Below are 18,597 nucleotides of genomic sequence, written 5' to 3' on the forward strand. Positions count from 1 at the left end.
TATAGAAGCAATACTTGTTACAGATTGGCAAAAAGGATAAAGTTACTTTTTGAATTAAAATAAAAAAGAAGGCTGGAAATTATTCCATTAGGAATCCAGCAGCAGTAGCAACGGAAGACTCAGTACTAAAGCGAGGAGTCGTAAGCACAGTTGAGACATTGGTGAGCTAATAGCCCTGCCTGTTACTTCTGTGCAGGTATCTCCCTCTAGACGGGCACTGTCTGAACAGGCCCGCTGCTGCCTTTCCATCTTCCATCGAAACCGGCCACCTGGGGGATGCAAGAAGGGTAGCCACCTGTAAAAATGGTAAACAAGATGCAAGGTACATGGAGATCCAAGTCTGTAGTGTGGTCAGAGTGTGTACCTGAGGCAGCGCTAGAGACCCAGGCTTCTCTGAGAGCACCTAACGTAGGTGTGTAGAGACAGAGACAGCTGTGAGGGCGGAGAGACAAACCCTGTGTCTTTTCCCCCCCTCTTCTGTAGTAATCCTAACCTTCCTGCCATTTTTTCATCTTAAAAAAGAGCCTGCATGTGCCTTCCATTTCACAACAACAACCCTTGGAGGTAGGATGTTATTATCCCATTTTTAGGGGAAAAAATTGGGCCTCATAGAATTTAAGTGGCTGTCACTTAATAGCTCGGTAAACTGGGGGTCAGAAGATACAGGTTCACGTCTCACCTCTCCCTCAAGTTCAGTGTCATTTCTGAGGGTTCTAGAGACCATATGATCTAGCTCTGCCATTTATAAGCCGTAAACCTTGAGCAAGCCAGGTAGCTTCTCTTGGCCTTAATTTTCTCATCTGTAAAATGGAGGTAATAATACCTACCCAAAGCTACTGTTGGGGTTTGGCGAGATTGTGTTATATATAAATTCCTTAGCACAGTATGTGGAACATTAAGTCAGCCCCCTGTAAATAGTGGTTATTCTTGAACGAGAGGCAGTTCACAGGATAAAGTACAGTATGATCCAGAGACAGAAGAGCCCTTCTTTTCGTCTTTCCTATGATTTGAGAAGAAAGATGCAACAAGGCTAGAGGCACCTCAGACTTTTTGAAGAACCCTGACAAATTGGAGGAATCATGGAGCTTTTTGCTCACATCAGGGTCTGTACTAGGCACTGATCAAACAGTGCTATTAATCAACCTGCTGTTTGGGCCCAGCCAGACAAAAAGGTGAAAGAACGTGGAACATTTAGGCCACACTTCAGATTGGAGAGGAATGGGAAACAGAGAAATGCACAGGAAGCAAGAGAGAAAACAGTGTGAGAGCTAATTAATTAACTCGTCAAGTGTGTGTGAGTTGGATTGTCTGGTTTGGAATTTTCCTAAATTTCACTTAAAATGCAAGGCATCCTCATTTCCCATTTGAGGACACTGGGTCCCAGAGTCATACAGCAAAGTCAGGACTAGAACTCATGTTTTTGTCAGTTCACCCAGGATAAACTGAGGACATTTTACTTTATCTTACGTTTCTAGTTCACTGAGTTCCACAGGTGGCAGCTAAATATACAAGTTCTGATTCCCTGCAGTGCAGGAAACCCCCTCTCTCTCAGCCCAGGCTGTGGGGACAGGTGATATGGGAGACAAAAGTGGCAGCTCTGCTCTGTGTCGTAAGGAAGTGTTTCTGGAGCTGGGCGTTTGGCCCGTCCCCCGACCCGGGCTCATCCCATACGTACTAGAACTGAGCAGCCACAGCCTCAGATGGTGAATAGACTTTCCAGTTAGCTCGTCGTACAATACCTGTGTGGCTTCATTCTTAGGGAATACTAAATCTGTCTTTTTGAATCTCAGCTGAATCTAGCCTTCCTCCCTTGTGATACCCCTTAATTTCTCTGTCCTCCAGAGTTGAATAATCCTTTTATAGCAATAATGAATAAATAGCCAGGGACTCAGCAGATATGAGTGATGCCAAACCAAATTAAGCTGTATTATATTCTCAGGAAAAGAAACTATTAAACGCGTCAGGTCAGCGTGCCTACTACCTCCTTTATTAACTTCCTCTTAGAAGCCGCCTGCTCTGGAGACAACCTGAAAAGCTGAGGTGTGTGTCTATACGGACTAAGACATCATGGGGAAGTGAAACTCTCCCTGACACAGTCACTTTATCAGCAGGTGTGTAGGGGCTGACGGTCACTGGGGCTCGTGGCAAGCCTCTGACAATTCCTTCAGTGTCCCAGGCACCACAAGACAAAAAGGATTCCTCATCAGACAGTGTGCCCAACTGACCCAGGGGACACGCGTTCTCCTGGCTAGGGCTCCTTCGTTTCACTCTGTCACTGTGCCCTCACCCCCAGCCAGGGCAGTGTTAAATGTCACACCCCACTCCCAGTCAGGATTTAGGGCCTCTCGATTCCTTTAGCTAACCTTTTAGTCCTTCTATCCCTAAAATGATTTAGAAAAATTATGTGCCTCCTTGCCCATTTTTAAGTTAACTCCTAAAATTATGTCAAATTTCGATAGTTGAAAACGATGTGGTTTTTGACAAAGTTACATACTATGAGCTTTATATATGTTTTTGTCTAAACTTTGGTACTGAAGATTTAGCTTATTAAATTTACAGACAAGATTCACTATATAATCTAAATGACAAAGATGGTTTTTATGGTCAAACCCTCCAGCCAAAGTAGTCTTGCTGTCTGTCAGACCCAAGTCTGATTTCATTTTGTTTTCAATTCAGATAAACGTATTAGTACACACCTTGTGACAACCATGTCACTTCTGAGGATGAATTCTTAGTCTCTGAATTGACAGGTAAAGACACACAACCTTGCCAGGAGGCAATTTCTCGCCCTGCTCTCATGGGACTCCTCTTAGAAACAAGGCGTTCTAAAATTGTCCCATGGTAAGATTCGGGGGGGTGAGAGGTATGCATTTCTTTTTCTGAAGTGGGAGCAAGCTGATTGTAAAAGTGGGAGTGGGAAGAAAGAACCTATAGATCACAGGCACATTCTTAGGCCAGTTTTAAGAAAGAATAGATATGTCAGTTAGGGATCTGGACGTTTATTTCCTCAAAATTACCCATGCCCAAATTTCCCCTGGAACACTCATTATGTACCAGGAGGGTATGTCTGACCCCAATTTTAAAACCACTGCTTTTTAGATAGAATAGCACTCCCTAACTAGATCAGCCTGTGACCAAGACCCGCTAAGCGAGGCATCATTCAGTGTTTGTCCTCACCAGTGTTTGGTAGGGGCTGACTTTCCTACAGCCTGGCAAGCAGAAGGCTTAGAACCACAGACGTCAGCCTTTCTTTCTACTCAATACCTGTATTTCATTATGTCTGGAGTTGCTATAAAAAAACTCCTAGCGAGTAAAGAAGACAGTGATGCTCTCTAGATACTTGAAGGGCTTTTGGGGATAGGTCCATACTCGCTCTGGAATGTCGTGTTTTAGATGCCAAAGCTAGGCACACTGAAGGAAAGTTAGGATGAGGCAGGGTGTTGATTCGGGAAGGAAGGGAAGTCAAAGAAGGGAGCCACCATTTTTAATCATTTATATTGCATAAAATACATAAAACATTTACAGGAACCCTGTTACGATACATATAGTATTACCGTGGGGAAACAGGCTCAGAGAGGTTGAGTAACTCACCAAAGGTCCCACAGCTCGCTAGTGCCAGAGCAGGGATTCAAACCTAGCTTATTTATTCTGGTGACTTCAAAACGATTACGTAAATACCTACTATAAAATGGGCTCTCTATCTAACACCCTTAGTTCCTTCTCAAAACAACAACAAAATAGACATTAAAAAGAATTTCAATAATCTCTGAATACCACTCCCATTGCAATCTAAGGATGGCTGGTAGATGTTTCAGAGGGCAAATGTGGCTGAGGTGGAAGCCTGTGTTACTTCCCTTTAAGAAAGACTTTTATAGACAATTGAAGATAAAATCTTATGAACATATACAAAGTGAAGAAGGAACATTCACTTGATAGCTCACACTAATTATATTGTTAACCCTCAAGGAGAGACCACACAGAAGGTAAACAAAGCTGTTATAAATTCAATTCGGATTCTTTTTCTTATTGTGATAAACAAGTTAGTAAGTAATTATGAAAACATACTTGATTCGAAGATGCTATTCTGGAAAAAATTCTCTCTCTCTCTCTCTCTCTCTCTCTCTCTCTCCCGCCCCCCCCGCCCTCTGTCTCTTGGCTGTAAAGCCCATGAGAACAACCACTGTCTCTTTCACTCGTCGTGCCTGGCATCGTGCCTCACACGCAGTAGAACGTAATGCAAGAATCAATCAATAAGATGCCAGAATCCCAAGGTCTTGTGCTTTTAAGATGAAGTATATCTTTTAGGACCCAGAGCAGATCTCTTTTAGGGTAATAAGAAACGATTTGACCAGTCACGGCTTCTGACCTTTTCCCCATGCCAACTCTACAAGTCTTATAATAAACAACCTGGCAACTCAAAAAGCACTTTATTTATAATTTCATTCCACTCCGTGTGGGTGGGTTGTTGGTCTCTTTGTGACTACGATGAGCATGATGGCTGCTCTCAGACAAAGGAGTCCACAGACAAAATTTTGTACATAATTTCAGTAGGTTTATGAACCATATCAACTATGCGTCTCAAGTTAAGAATGCTGAAAAGTGAACTCTGACTTAGGAGAGGGCACAGTCACCATGCTAGACCTCTCCTACTTGAAGGAAAATTGACAAGAGAACAATACGAGCTTGCTTTGGATATGACACCAAGGGGGAGAATATGGCGCCAAGTCCAACTGGGCCCTGATTCTGGTGAGAAGCTCTCATAAAAGGCCCTTTGTTCCCTTTGGGACAGATGCCACCAAGCCCTGCTCCGGAACGACGATCCACTGTCCAGCCCTTCCTAGCACATTCCCTTCATCCTGTGATTGGACAACAGGCAGGAAAAGGACGTGGAAATAGGGCAGAGTTGGGGTAGTAACAGTTGCTGAGTCGGTGCTTTTGGCTCCTGGAGTCCACTTACCTTAATATCAGGCTCCGTTGTCTTGCGATATTTTCATTCTTAGCAGAAGGACTACAAGTTAGTTGCGTAGGATGTTTTTCCCTTTAAAGTCTTTCCCAAATGGAGGTAAAAGGACACAGATTTTGTATAAACATAGATAATCCCTTGTGAGAGAAATATTTCCAGGTCATAGCTGGGAGCTGGTGTAGGCCAGGCCTCCCGTCGTCTTTAGCTCCTGTCTCTACAGGAGGAAGGAGCTTTTACCTCCTTTCCAAGTACCGAGCTTGACTGCTTCACACTTCATCCAAACTTCACACTTCCATCCAAAACTAATCCGGAAGTTTTAAGGACTCCGACCTTACTACTTACTACGGGACCAACGGAGGATTTTGGGTCTCTCGGAGCTTCACTTTCTTCATGTGGAAAATGGGGGTGAGAAAAATAACAGTCCCTACATGGTCAGATGTTGTGAGGAGTTCCAGGGTGGGTGAGGCGCTGAGCTCAGTGCCCCTGGCGCACACACAGCGCTTGGTCAGGTTGCCTCTTGCTATGGTTTTCGGGGGTGTGGCCTCTAGAGGCGAAACTGAGCATGTTGCTTTCCCCTTTCTTAGTGTGCGTTCTCCTGCCCCCTCGCTTTTGCTGGCCCTGCCTTCTTGCCCCAGTCCCTGGGTCAACAATGTTCTCTCCCAGGACCAAGCCAGGGAGGCTGTAACCCTGAGCGGCTGAGCTCCTAGCCATCCTCTGGGACTCACCTCTCCTTTGGTGGCCACTGGAATGTCACTGACATCTGGGATCCTCCGCCAGGACAGCAATGACTGTGCCTTTCAACTCCCTCCCTCCTTCCCTCCCTCCTCCCCTCTCTCCCTCCCTCCCTCCCTCCCTCCTCCCATCCCTCCTTCCCTCCCTCCCTCACTCCCTTCTCCTTTCCCTCCCTCCTTCCATCTTTCCTCCCTTCCTTCCTCGTCCCTCCCACCTTCCTGTTGCTTTTATTTCTCACTCTCTTTTAAAAAACAACTATTTATTGAACACACCTATGTGCCTAGCACAATACTAATACTAAATAGTCGTTAATAAAATATGCAGTATTGCCACTCATGCTCTAGTGAGGGGTAGAGGAGAGAGTAACTAGCAAACAATGTATAAGATGTGCTAAGGGCTATGAAAGACATAGACGGAGATGGAGAAGAATCAACGGCTCCTACCTGGATAGAGCGCCTTCTCTGAAGAGGTGACATTTGAACCCAGTGGCTGTCCCTGTGGCATGAATTGAAACCTTGGCTCTGTTCCATGTGAGAAGTGCCATTGGGAGTGCAGAATGCTGGCTTCTTTTTGTTTTTCTCTCCTAACAGTAGACAGCGTGAGGCTTAGGGGAAGTCAAACTCCTTATTTTTGTCAGCAACTTATTTTGTCAAGTAAGTTAAAAAAAAAATAGTATGACCCTCACCTAGTCCTTTAAATAGCTATTCACTCATTGTGTACCAGGCCCTGTGCATTTTACATGTATTACCTTGCTTAGTCCTCCCATAACCCAAGAAAGGAGGTTTTCTTGTCATCATTTTTCCATGTAGTCACATGAGAATTTAGAGAGGCTGAGTGTGACTTGGCCACAGCCACAGCGTCCAGCCGTGGGGGGGTCAGGACTGGACTCAGGGACGTCCACACAGAACTGTGCCCTCAAACAGTAGACCGGGCTGCCTCCCCTTCCTGTGCTGCCTTAACTCACCAGGTCTCCTTTCCTTTGCAGTGGTGCCGGCGAAGAAGAGGACACCTGAAGGCTTGCCATCCCCAGTGGAAAATCCTTCCTTCCCCGTGTGTATGTGACAGCGTGTATGTAACGGCTTCTGATTTCTGTGAAAGCTGCCCAGCAACAAAGGTCCTTCTACCGGAATCGTCCCCAGCTCCACAGCAGGCACCTGTGTCTCCAAGGGACGACCAGTTTTATGCTTACTGACTGCTTCTCATTCTCCCATCGTGGTAGGTCAAGGAAGAATGCCCCTTTGATCAACCCGCCAGGAGCGATTAAGAGGGGTCCTTCGGGTAATACCTCAGCGGCTGCTTTGAACTCACTCAGGAAAGTCAGCCCCGTAATGTTGTACCCCCAAACAGCATCTCCTCGTTAAGAAGGATCTGGAGTAATCTTGAAGGGCAGTCAGAATTTTTTTTCCTACTCGCTAATAAAACCCACTTCATTCATATTGAAGCATGAAACAACTGATGGCAAAGTGGGGCCACGCCCAGTAGATAGTCTCTAAAGTTCTGTTATGCATGTGTGAAAACGTGTGTCATGAAATAAGGTGGATGGCTTGAAAACAGGGTTGGAGAAAGAGGTCATATTTAGAAATAGAGAGATATTTTTAGTACATGAGGTTATCAGGACTTCAGATTCATAATTCAGTGCTGTGGAAATGAAAAAAAAAATAATTGAAGAGGTAGCAAGGAAATGACCCTTAAAAGAGAGGACCAAAGACGTCTGATTAAAAGTTGAAATCAGTGTTTCTGAACTCAAATTGCCTGAGTCTCCAAAAGAGTCTCTAACGGATGTGATGGAACCTGAATTGTTTGGGTGAATTCTGCAGGTTTTGTGGATCTTGTCCCATGAAAGGCTGGAATGTATCTTACCAAATGGGAATTTTCAGTGTAGGTTTTCGCCCCCCTCCCCCAGCCTAGCCTACTTTGGCTTAAATGCAAAGTGGGGAGAATTGTCCCTCTGTCGTGTGCTGAATCAAGCTCCAAGTTCCGTGTAGTCCAGCTGGAACCCCTCTCCCCTTGGTACTCCCCACTAACAAACCTTCAGCTCATCTTCCCGCCCTGCTCTCCCCTCTTCAGTCACATGAGCAGAGATCCCTAGTGGTTGGACTCCTGGCCGTGCCCCACCCCCAGGTCACGTTCCCTTACAACCAAGTTGTTTGAGCTCAGAGGAGCAGTGATGTCTTAGAGAATACAACACTGCAAGCTCAGTAACACTTAACACACCGTTTGGCGTCTGGGCATGACCTTATTTTTAGATAAAACAAACACTGTTACATTATGAAATAGAATGTTCATGCGCATAAACTGAGTGAAGATGAAATGGGAGACTTCACAGGTCATTGTTACTTGCAGGTGAGCGGTGTGGTCCCTCTCAGCTGCCTGTAGTGGTCTTGCTCTTCTTTTCTGAGAAACACAGTTGGAACCGTATCCAAGCAGCCCAGGCGATGCTACTGACCCAGGGCCTAGCCTTGTAGTGCCTGAGGCAGAACCAAAGGAGCCTGCACTGGGGGGAACCCCTGTGCCTGCCTACCTGCCTGCCTACCTGGCTGCCTGCGACCTGTGTGCCTGCCGCAAAGCTTTAGGGCCAGCTGGTTGTGTGTGTGCGGATAATTTTGAGGCAGAAACAATACTCACTTACTGTAGAATCCTATTTATATCCTCGGTCAATGCTGTGCATGCTATGAATTGATTATTCCTTTGATTCCAGGCAGATATCAGGCATATATACTTCTGGGGTAGGATTATCCGAGCTCGCTAAATATGTCAGGACTTACAGATTTGAGAGGAGTTTGGGCTGTTAAAAAAAAATAATAATTTTTTTTTAGGTATTTTTCTCTCAAACTGGTGGCTAACAAATGGCTAAGACAATTTCAGTGCTTTCCCCATCTGCCCGCAGATGCTAGAGAATTTGGCACACCACTAATGACAACCCCCAGCGTATCCAACAAAACGACCCTTAAGGAAGGACCAATGGCCACTCTTGAAAGAGTTTAAACATCAGAAGATTAGAAGACTTTAGGATTTGGAAGCTTCTCTTCCCTTTTCCAAATAATTAGTTTTTCATCTCTACATAGTAGCCTTATCTTAGCAGAGAACGGTCAGACCGTTGGTCTCTCCATACCTGACCGTGTGTTACTACTTCTCAGGCTTTGGGAAACCCAAGCATTTATGCAGTGGGTATGAACGGAAATATAAAAATACTTGCCAGCCTGACTCAGTAAATTATCATATCTCTGTAATCCTCAAGGAAAGCACTTTTGCTTTCACTTAGAAAGGATTTCAGATTTGCTTTATGGGCTCCTGCTGTCTTCAGCACCTGATAAAACTTTAACCAGTGAAGCATTAAGCCCCATGCGGCAGCTTCTGCCCAGCTTCCTGAGCTCCTGCCGGCAGCATTTATCAATGTAAGAACTGGGATGCTTCCTGCAGTGGCACCAGCTTCCCCCAACGCTGGAGTGGAGCGTGCTGCTCAGCCTTACGCCCCAATGTGATGAGGCTTCTTCCCTCCTGCCAGGTCAGTAAAAGTTAGAGTGCTCAAAAGTGTGTCCTGACTAGGATGCAGATGGCAGGCTTTGCAGAAATCCTGAGGGAAGCGTCATCAAGGGAGGCTGCTACTGAATGCCTGCAGAATGAATTGGGTCCTAACACCAATCCCTGGCTGCCTTCCAAATACTGGGTGCCTGGAGGCTGAGAGGGGGTTTGTCCTTTTGATTTGATGTCGTTAAAACCAGAGCACTTCCAAGAAGTGCTTGGAGTCTCAGCTCTGACAGTCCGGGAGGGAAGTGGCCTGTGTTGGAACTATGAGCCAGGCCCTGTAGTAGGCCCCCATCTCAGCCAATAAAACAGATTTGGGCTGGAAGAGTCTCTTGCCTTGACGGACACAGCTAGCAGATATTGGCGCCCGAGTTTGAACCCAGCTCTCCTTAACTCCGTGGCCCATGGTGCATCTAAAATACAGGGGGAGAAAAAGGCTTCCGGTCCCCCCACTGCTCTCTGACCAGCCCACTTTATGACTTCTTTTCCAACATCTTGTGGCTGTAGTTTGGGCTCAGAAATGGCATCGAGTAGCCTTATTCATCCACTTTAGCAGATACTTGAAGTACGTGTCCTTAAGCCTGGCCCCAGGAGTTGGGGGAGCCTTTCCCTTTTGGTGCCACCTCTCCTCCCATAAATAAAGTGTTTCTAGGCCTTCAAGAGTATAGAGCTTGTCAGAAAAGGATGATTGAAGGGTGTCTGCCTTCTAACTATTGGAAAATGTCCTCTGCCATACTGGACATAGCAAAGGAAATCTTCGTTCTATAGTAAAGCTAGCCAGGTCTGCTCTGTGAGAATGTGCTGCTTCCGAGTCCAGCGAATCTTGACTTTCTTGCTGATACCTGATATGTATATGTGCATGTATGCACACACACAAATGATATGTGTGTATGTGTGCATGTACATGCATACACACATACACGTACACACACAGTTGAAGAACTGAGGGAAATTCAAAGCAGCCTCATTATCTTGTGTAGGTTTCTGCCAGCCCTGATTATAAGTGTCACCAGGTAATTGGAGCTTAGGTGCTTACTTATACGATGCTAACAAGAAGAGAAAGTCCTTGGCAAATGTTGTCAGCTGCTGAAGCACTGAGCCAAGGTGACATCCCTGAAGGAAACTGCACTCCAGCCCTACTCCAGCTCATCTAACGATAGAGGAAATTTGGAGACCCAGCCATTTTGGTGACCTAACAGTCTGACCACTCCAGTCAGGCCTGAGGGCACGGCTGCAGAATTCACAGCTTATAGTAGTGGCAGGACCTAGGAATCCTGCCCCCCATCTAGAAAACACTCTCCACACTCACATAGCGGCTGTTCAATACATGCTTTTCAATAAGAAAATCAGTAGCAGTGTGTCTCGTGTGCCTAGCACGTCTGGAATTTTCTATTTAAACAAATCTCATTATGGATGGACTCAGCCCAGCCCTAAGAAAAGGCGGCTCATAGGGGAGACTTTAGATCTCATTAATTTTGCCTTTACCCAGCAGAGTTCCTGAAGCCCCCACGCCAACCCATTCCAAGTGCCATAAGGCCCCGGCAGTTCCTGCCCTCCAGGGGCCCACAGGTAAAACAGTAGCATTTGGAACTGAGATCACACCAGCAATAGCAAAACAAGCCTCAGAGCAGGAAAATGAAAATAAATTAAGACAGTTGTGAGTATACTGGTGCAAAAAAACAATGCCACCGAGCCCATGCTGGGCTTGATATGACCTTGAGGGGACAATAGATTTATACTTAATGGGAGTTAAACCTGGGTAGTCTTTCTACAGTGACAGGCCACACTGCATGGGTGGGAAGAACCAACCAGCCCTGTATCCTCTGCCTGGTTTCCTGTGCAGTCAGTCTCTGCTTAGCCATCTTCCCCCTTTCCCTTTACATTAAACAAGGGAACACTCAATCTTTCAAGGGAACTACACGTTTGAGTTAATGTTTCAGTATATCATTTTCATACTGTAAATTATTTTGTAAGAGAGATTTACCGCTATCCCAGGATGTTTGGACTCGGCGCCCCTGTGCATTTGGAAATCAATAAACTATTACTGGAAATACCATTTGTCTCTCAGAGTTGGGCACAAAGGACCGTGCTAAGTGTAAATATTCATGATGGTCGGTGTTCTTCACTGCGGTAATGTGGAGATGAGGGTGTTTTGCATATTGCATGTGGGGGTCCCATTTACTCCTGACTTCTCTGGAGTGGCTTCAGAGAGCTCTGGGAAGTGGCGAAAGGACAGATGAAAGTCATTATTATTTAGAGTTATGTTGATATGTTTTCTTCTCAAAGTAAAACAGTCCATACTTACGTTAAATTTGCTGAGCAGCGTCGATTATAACCCAAAGAATTCTTGGTCCTGCATGATGTTTTCAAATCATGAAGCTTTACAATTTGGATTAACCAGGGGGAAGGTCAAATTTTAAGTTTTACCATATTTTCTAGAAAAAAAACCACGTTCATAGAGCAAATTACAGTTAGGCCAGCAAACTTTTCTTTGTAGAACCTTGGAAATACACATTTGATATAACAGAGGAGGAGAGAGGATTGTTATAAGTGAAGCGATTCTAGTCCAGTTTGTAATAGAAGCATCAGAGGTTGCATTGAAACCAAGTCACACACGCAGAGGCCAAATGTGAAAACCCAAGACAGAAGATACTGTATGAATTAGAAAGTCAAGTTCTGCCTGAAGGCATTAAAGTGTATTTTTTAATAATCCACCCTAAAACCCCAGCAGGTATGTGTGGAGGAGCTGTGGTTTGTGAACCCTGCTCTAAGTTCCCTTTTAACAAATTCGTTTCCGTCAGACTCCTGTCATTAGTTGGGGACCGTGTGAACTTTGGAGAAATTGTCCAAGATGTGGCGGGGGTGCAGTCACTCCAGGTCACCCAATGAGCCACGCTGATAAACCAGGACAGCAGACTCTCTGTCTCCTCTAGCAATCACGAGGCCGTACTTCCCTTCCTCGGCTGCTGAGGACACTTCTGTCTGGCCAGCCGGGATTGCCAAGCCCTGGAGCACTTGGAGGGCTCAGTGTTTTAATAAACCACAATGTGTTTGGAGGTTTTCTTCCCTACTTCCTGGTGCCAGGCTCTCAATACCACATCCAACTGCCCCAGCCCTTGGTCATGTTAGTGTCACCCCTCTGAAAGCTCCAGCTCTGTTTTGTTTCATTGATCTTTGCTTGGTCCAGCTTCCAGATGGCCCCATTTCCTTTACACTCCTCAAACGGTGAAATTGCAGCCTGTCGGGAATGTCTCCTGCCCTTCACAAGGCACCAGAAGTAAGTACAGTATAGCTAGCAGAAAGTCAGGCTGCCGGTTTTAGTAAGAGAAGGTGTCACAGAAAAGAAAAGAAGGACAAAAGCTTGCTTCAAGTTAATAACCGGCTCGCTGAGTTATCTGTACTTGTTAAATGTCAAAGTCGCCAGGTTGAAAATCATTCGTTTTTGTTAATAAAAATAGCTTTCATTTAGTGAGCGCTCTCTCTGGGCTAAGCACCGTCTTCATTGCTTTTCATATTAATTCTCACAGCACTAATAGTATCAGCCTCTATTTTCTTGCTCAGGAATCAGATTTAGAGAGTTAAATATTATGCCCAAGATCACACCCTAAAAAATGGGAAGCTAGGAGTTAAACCCAAGTCCAGCAGTCCTTCCTCCCAAGCCCTGCCGTTAAGCGCTCCAAGCTACACTCACTCCACCTTTACTGGCGGATGACATCTCGGCCCCCACCCCGTACACGTGTAGTACGGCCTTGGGGAAAAGGAATTTGCCCTTTTTTGAGCTGTTCTGTACAGGATGCAAGTACAATGTACAGTGAGGGAAGGAGGGCTAAGGATAGCAATGACATCGTCTTCTTACCTGGAACTGCACTTTTGAAAGGAGGGAACTATTAGACGTGCTTGATCTTCTTTATTCCGAGGCCACAAATAATGAAATCACCAGGAGAGACAAAGTTATGGTTTCTCTTGCCATCGACTTGGAATCTCAAAAGTCAGGCAGCTCTGACACTGAATCCGTAATTAAACATCCTGACAGCATCTTCCAGAGCTTGACATTGGGCCAGCTTTTGTAGTATTGGAAAAGGACCACAAACGAAGCTTGTCTATTTCCTACTTCATTTATGGAGTTTAGACATCACGGCCACAGGGTACCACTTACCTTACAAAAATGGCCCACAGCTTCACACCATTTTGGGGATTCAGTCCTTTCTTTACCTTGGGCTTCACGTATCCCTAGTTCCCAAACATGGAATCCAAACAAGTGGTTTGGCAATGAGCAATTGAGACAGAACTAGAAAATTCTGGAACCTCTGCTGGACCCATTCAGAATTGACTGAGAACCAGGAACTAAGGAACAAGGCTTCTGACCAGCTGAAATAAATGGTAAGAAACAAAATCTGAGAGAAAGGTCATACATCTACCCATCGAGCACCCACTTAGAACCTATTTATTCCTACCTCACACAAAATTCTGAATGTTTGCCATCTGGTTGCCAAGCCTAGAGCAGATTAAATTTAAGGGTGAGAAGCAAACTTTTAGAGGAAACTTAACGTCAAGAAAGAAAAAGAGCTGGCAGTAATAGAGAAGACAAAAAATGTTAAGTAGACGGAAGAGCTCCAAAAGCAGTGTTTTAGGGAGGCATTTAGTGCCAAAACAGCTCTATACACATCTCAACGCATAAAAGCCACATTGTATCATAGGACAATATAACTATATTCAAAATGATGACCGTGAGTACCACACCCAAAGAAACTACATTCCGAAGGAAAGAATTTGTAAACAACAGAACAAACACCTTTTAGGGGGTAGAAGGAATAAACCTTTCACTCCCCAGAACATCTAGCTAAACAAAACAAAATATCCCCTGCCTGAGGTTTTATTGTTCCATGAGCCTCTTGTGTTTAGCGTGTTTTTTCCACAGCTTTAGAAGTGACTTTCATGCTACAATGCTTTGCATATAATGACATGAACAATGGATGTGCCAAGTTTCTGATGTGATGAATAAAACTAATAACCAACCTACAGGTCAAATTTTGTTACAGCAAATACTGCCACTCTAAAAATCACTTAAGCATCCCTGTGAAGTCTAAGCCCCTGTCAATTGCCCATTTGTTTCAAGCAATCGTCATTACAACGAATTGGGAGTATAATAAAAGGAACTGGACTCTCACCAACAAGTTGGGTGTAACACAATTTAACTCGTAATAAGAGTCTCACTTGTAGTTCAACAGTTCTTTGGAAGAAGAATAAACTTTATGTGGACATAATACCAGCCTGGGAAGCTTGGTGTTTAGTAGTGGTTGCTAGGAGAAGAAAGAATTCAGAAGCAAAGGATACGTGGAGTTGTGTGGCAAACCCTCACTAGGGAGTTTGGTCTCCAGGGCCACTTTTGACCTTAATCCGTGTTGGAGCCAGCAACCACAGAGCTGCTTGCTTCTAATAGTGATGTAATGCATATATTACGCCCTGGAATGAAGACATGATTCATTTCCCATGGGTCAGTGAGCATTTTGTGGCAACCTGGCCCGGATCTGATGACCCTAAGATAAAGAAATCCAGAAGCACGGGACTGGAACTATCCTTTCTCCCTCGTGCTCTGCTTCCAGCACTGCATGATTGTAAAAGCACATGCCATGTTCGTTATATGTAGAAATGATCTGTTCATCAACTGCATTCCATTCAGTGTACAGGCAGGGATTTTTCCATGCCTCTCCATCTTTTGCTGATGGTGATAATAGTTGTGTCATTGGCTACAACTTTCTCTCTCTCTCTCTCTCTCTCTCTCTCTGTCTGTCTTTCTCCCCCATCCCACCCACCACCCACCTTCTTTCTCTCTCCCTCCCTCCTCTCCCCTCTCCCCCCTTCCTTCCTTCCTTCCTTCCTTCCTTCCTTCCTTCCTTCCTCTCTTTCTGTCTTTTACTTATTTTTTATAACTACATTGCAACCAACATTTTGTAAACCCTTAGCAGCAGAAGGGATTAAATCATAATTAACTTCTGAACAGTATAATCAGCAACAGGAAATTCACATCATAGTCAAGAAGTTCAGAAGTCCTGCGCACTGCTCAGCTTGAGGAAGCCGGCAGTGTCCACTCCTCCCTCAGGGTGACATGAGTAGTCTGCTGAAGTCAGGCCATCACAGAATATGTTCACCTCTGCTTGCTTTCTCCCCAGGCCAGAGTGTAGTTAAACACTTACATGTCCCAGGTCAGGAGATCAGGCAGGTTAAGAAGAGCTGGAATGCTTTACTTGGTTCTTGAAAACATTGAGTCCAAGTGTGGCTTGACTGTGGCCATTTGTTACTGGACTCTGGCTTGAAGGTGACCGTTTGTTGCCTCACCATTTTTATTAAGACTTCTGGAGGTTGCAGGTGGTTTCTGTCTACACATTGGGGCTTCTGGGACCTTTTGGACCCATCTGGATGGCTATATCCAAGTATCAAATTCAGCCTTTTCCAGGTAGGAAGAACCATGATAGAGGAGCAAGGTTTTTGGCTCGGTGGTAGGTGGAGATGATGGTAAAGAAACCACTGATAACAATAAAAATGGGTATTTTCTTAGCACTTAAATCAATTTCCCATTTGCTACCAGGTGGGTTCTCATCTATTTCCCCCAAATTCCTATTTTTCCTAGAAGACACTGACCTGTCTGATCAAACGAGGGCATTCTTTCTGAGCTCATACCTAGCCCACTTGTGGCCAAACTGTATTTGCCTGTTAATTTACACCAAACTAGGTTGCCTGTTAAGCCCCCTTCCCCGCCTCTGGCATAAGGACAAGACACGTGGAGGAAGAATTAGGTCATCTCAGGGTCCACTCTGCATAGGGTTAAGTGGTGTAAAACAAGCCAAGATTTCTAGAAGTATAGAAGTGTTTGTCATTTGTCATTTTTGAGATGGTGAAAAAATCCATCTGGAATGTGTATGCCCCTCTTGATAGACAAGCCGTGGGCTTTCTTTTATATTGTCCTATCGAGGTGAGTCACTGCCCTGAGAAAAGACAATTTCACGATGACTTACACCCTAATAATCCCTGGGACAGTCTTGTGAGGACGTACACAACTGCTGCGTTTCTTCAGGCCTGGCACATCGTCAAATGGCAAACTTGCAGAGCAGATAGGAGAGCTGGCCTAGGTCACAAGGCAGTCAGAAGTGACCCAGAGTTCAGGCTTCTGCTTGCCTTTCATCCTTCCACCCTCCTTCCTCTCCTCCTCCGCTTCTTCTTCCGGTCCCTCCATCTGGAAACCATGAGCCTCGTGGATTCCAGGCACAAATTCTCAGATTTCAGATGTTTGGGAAATTTCTCGGCTTGGGTCATTCTTCAAGAGCAAGAGAATTCAATTTGGATTGAAAAAAGCTGAGACCCTTCCACAAAAGAGAAAATAAATAAGGTGTGGTGTGTATCCATTCCCTCGCCAATTCAGGTCCAAACCCGCACACAATGTCTAACTTCAGAAAAAAAGTATCGAGATCCCCGCTGGGAGGGAACAGAATGGAAAAACAAAATCTCCACTCATAAAAACCATACTGTTCTCCCTCCTGAGGTATAAATACAACTGGCATCAGATAATACAATGTAATTGATTTTGTGTGTGTTATTGGGGAAGGGGAAGGTCTCTGGTGGACAGACCTAAGAGTGATGGAATGAGGTGAAAAGTAAAACGTAGCCCAAGTTGCTAGGGAGAAACTGTTAACGTTATGAACCATTTAACCCCAGGGCTGTACCTCCAGGAAAAACAACATGTGGCCTGTCTAGAAAATGGAATGATCTCACTCCTGATACTGGGTTTTAGAAGAAGACAGACTTGGTTCTAGTAACGGGCGCTGTCATTAACTAACAGGAATTCAGTGAGCAGCTGGATCTCCAGGGCTTCGTCCAGTGCCTGCCCCATAAATGGTAGTTTATCGTTACTACTTATTTGATGAGCATCACTCATCAAAATGCAGCCCGCTTAGGGCTGTGGTCGGTGGAGCCTGACCTTGCGTCGCCCCCGCAGGGCTTCTCTGCTTAGCGTCCAGTTCCTCCCCGGGACTATTTCCTCGCCCTCTCTAGACCACACCCACTCAACTATATTTTCAAATCAATTATACGTCTCTCCAATTACGTGTATTTGTTTGTTCATGCCGGTACTGTCTGTAACTCTTTGACGGTTGTATTGTTCGCTAACGGCTGTGTGACCAATCTGACAAAATTGCCTGATGCAAAATAGATGTTCAAAAAATATTTGTGGACTTACTGAGTGACACCTTGATAGCATTTGTATGCAGAGTTTCTCCAGATAGTACATCTTGAGGCAGAAAACTAGGAGACACTTAGCTACATCTACCCCAGCATGAGTGTCCAAAGCAAGTGGTGCCACCGAAAGGCACCTGCTATTCCCAGGAGAAGAGGGAAGAGTGTTGGGAAACCCTAACTGCCATCCCTGCTCCGCCACTAACAAGCTGTGCCGCATTTGACAGATCAACTCCCTTCTCCAAATACTCCTAATATGAGGGGTAGAGTCAGCTAGATTGGAGGATCCCTCTGCCTCTTCCAGTTCTAACATTGTAAGATCTTAGCAAAAGAAGGAGGGACAATGGGAACACAAAGAGGCTTCCTTGAAGCACCCCAACACTTCTTTATCTCTGGTGTGTGCGTGTGCATGCACATGTAAGCATGTGTGTCTCCATGGGTGAATATGTGTGTGTCTGTGTGTGCACAGATGTATGTGTCTGTGTGTTGGGGCTATGCCAGGAGAACTGGACTCATCTGAAGTCTTTATGGAGAGTATTTGCCCAAAAGCTTTGCACTGAATATTTGTTTCCTCAAAATTGCTATGTTGAAATCCTCCCCGCTAATGTGATGTTAGGAGGTGGGTCCTTTGTGGAACTTGCATGAGGTGGGACCCTCATGATTGGATTAGTGTCCTTAGAGAAGGGACCCCAGAGAGCTCTCTCACCCTCTTTCCACCATGTGAGGACACAGTGAGAGGTCAGCGGTCTGCAAAGCAGAAGAGGGCCCTCACCAGAATCTGACCGTGATCTCGGACTTCCAGTTTCCAGAACTGTGAGACATTTTTGTTGCTAAGTCATCCAGTTTGTGGTATTTCGGTATAGCAGACGAAGACATCGTATGTGCATAAGCCATGAAAAAGTGTACTGTAGTTAAGTAAATGGAGAAGTAGAACAGTGGACTAAACGAAAAGCAAGTGCGGACAGAGTCCCAGAGAGCAGTTTCCAGCTCTCGGCCTCACGTGGAAAGGTGCTGGCTCGGTTATTAGATGGCCATCCGCTGTGGCTGGGTGACCAACAGCTGCTTACCAGTTAGCCATTATCCACTGATATAACTGCCGGGGCTACGCTAGGGGGTTGGTTGGTTGGTTGGTTGGCAGAGAAGCAGAGGGC

General features: G+C 45.2%; 1 protein-coding gene across 2 annotated transcripts in view; it reads left to right on the top strand.

Moving 5' to 3' along the window:
• Positions 1-10,906, top strand: part of TRIM44 (tripartite motif containing 44) — a 105,133-nt gene extending 94,227 nt beyond the window's left edge. Inside the window, exons 5-6 of one of the 2 annotated variants that reach the window (XM_074336212.1) lie at positions 2,005-2,111; positions 6,681-10,906. In XM_074336212.1, the coding sequence (XP_074192313.1) occupies positions 2,005-2,111; positions 6,681-6,757 (184 nt within the window). In that variant the 3' untranslated portion in view covers positions 6,758-10,906. The remainder of the gene's footprint in view (positions 1-2,004; positions 2,112-6,680) is intronic. The other variant, XM_019738529.2, reaches the window with a different exon arrangement.
• The last annotated feature ends 7,691 nt before the right edge of the window (positions 10,907-18,597 follow it).

The sequence above is a fragment of the Rhinolophus sinicus genome, linkage group LG06 (assembly GCF_036562045.2).
Source record: "Rhinolophus sinicus isolate RSC01 linkage group LG06, ASM3656204v1, whole genome shotgun sequence".
In the NCBI taxonomy this organism is placed as follows: Eukaryota; Metazoa; Chordata; class Mammalia; order Chiroptera; family Rhinolophidae; genus Rhinolophus; species Rhinolophus sinicus.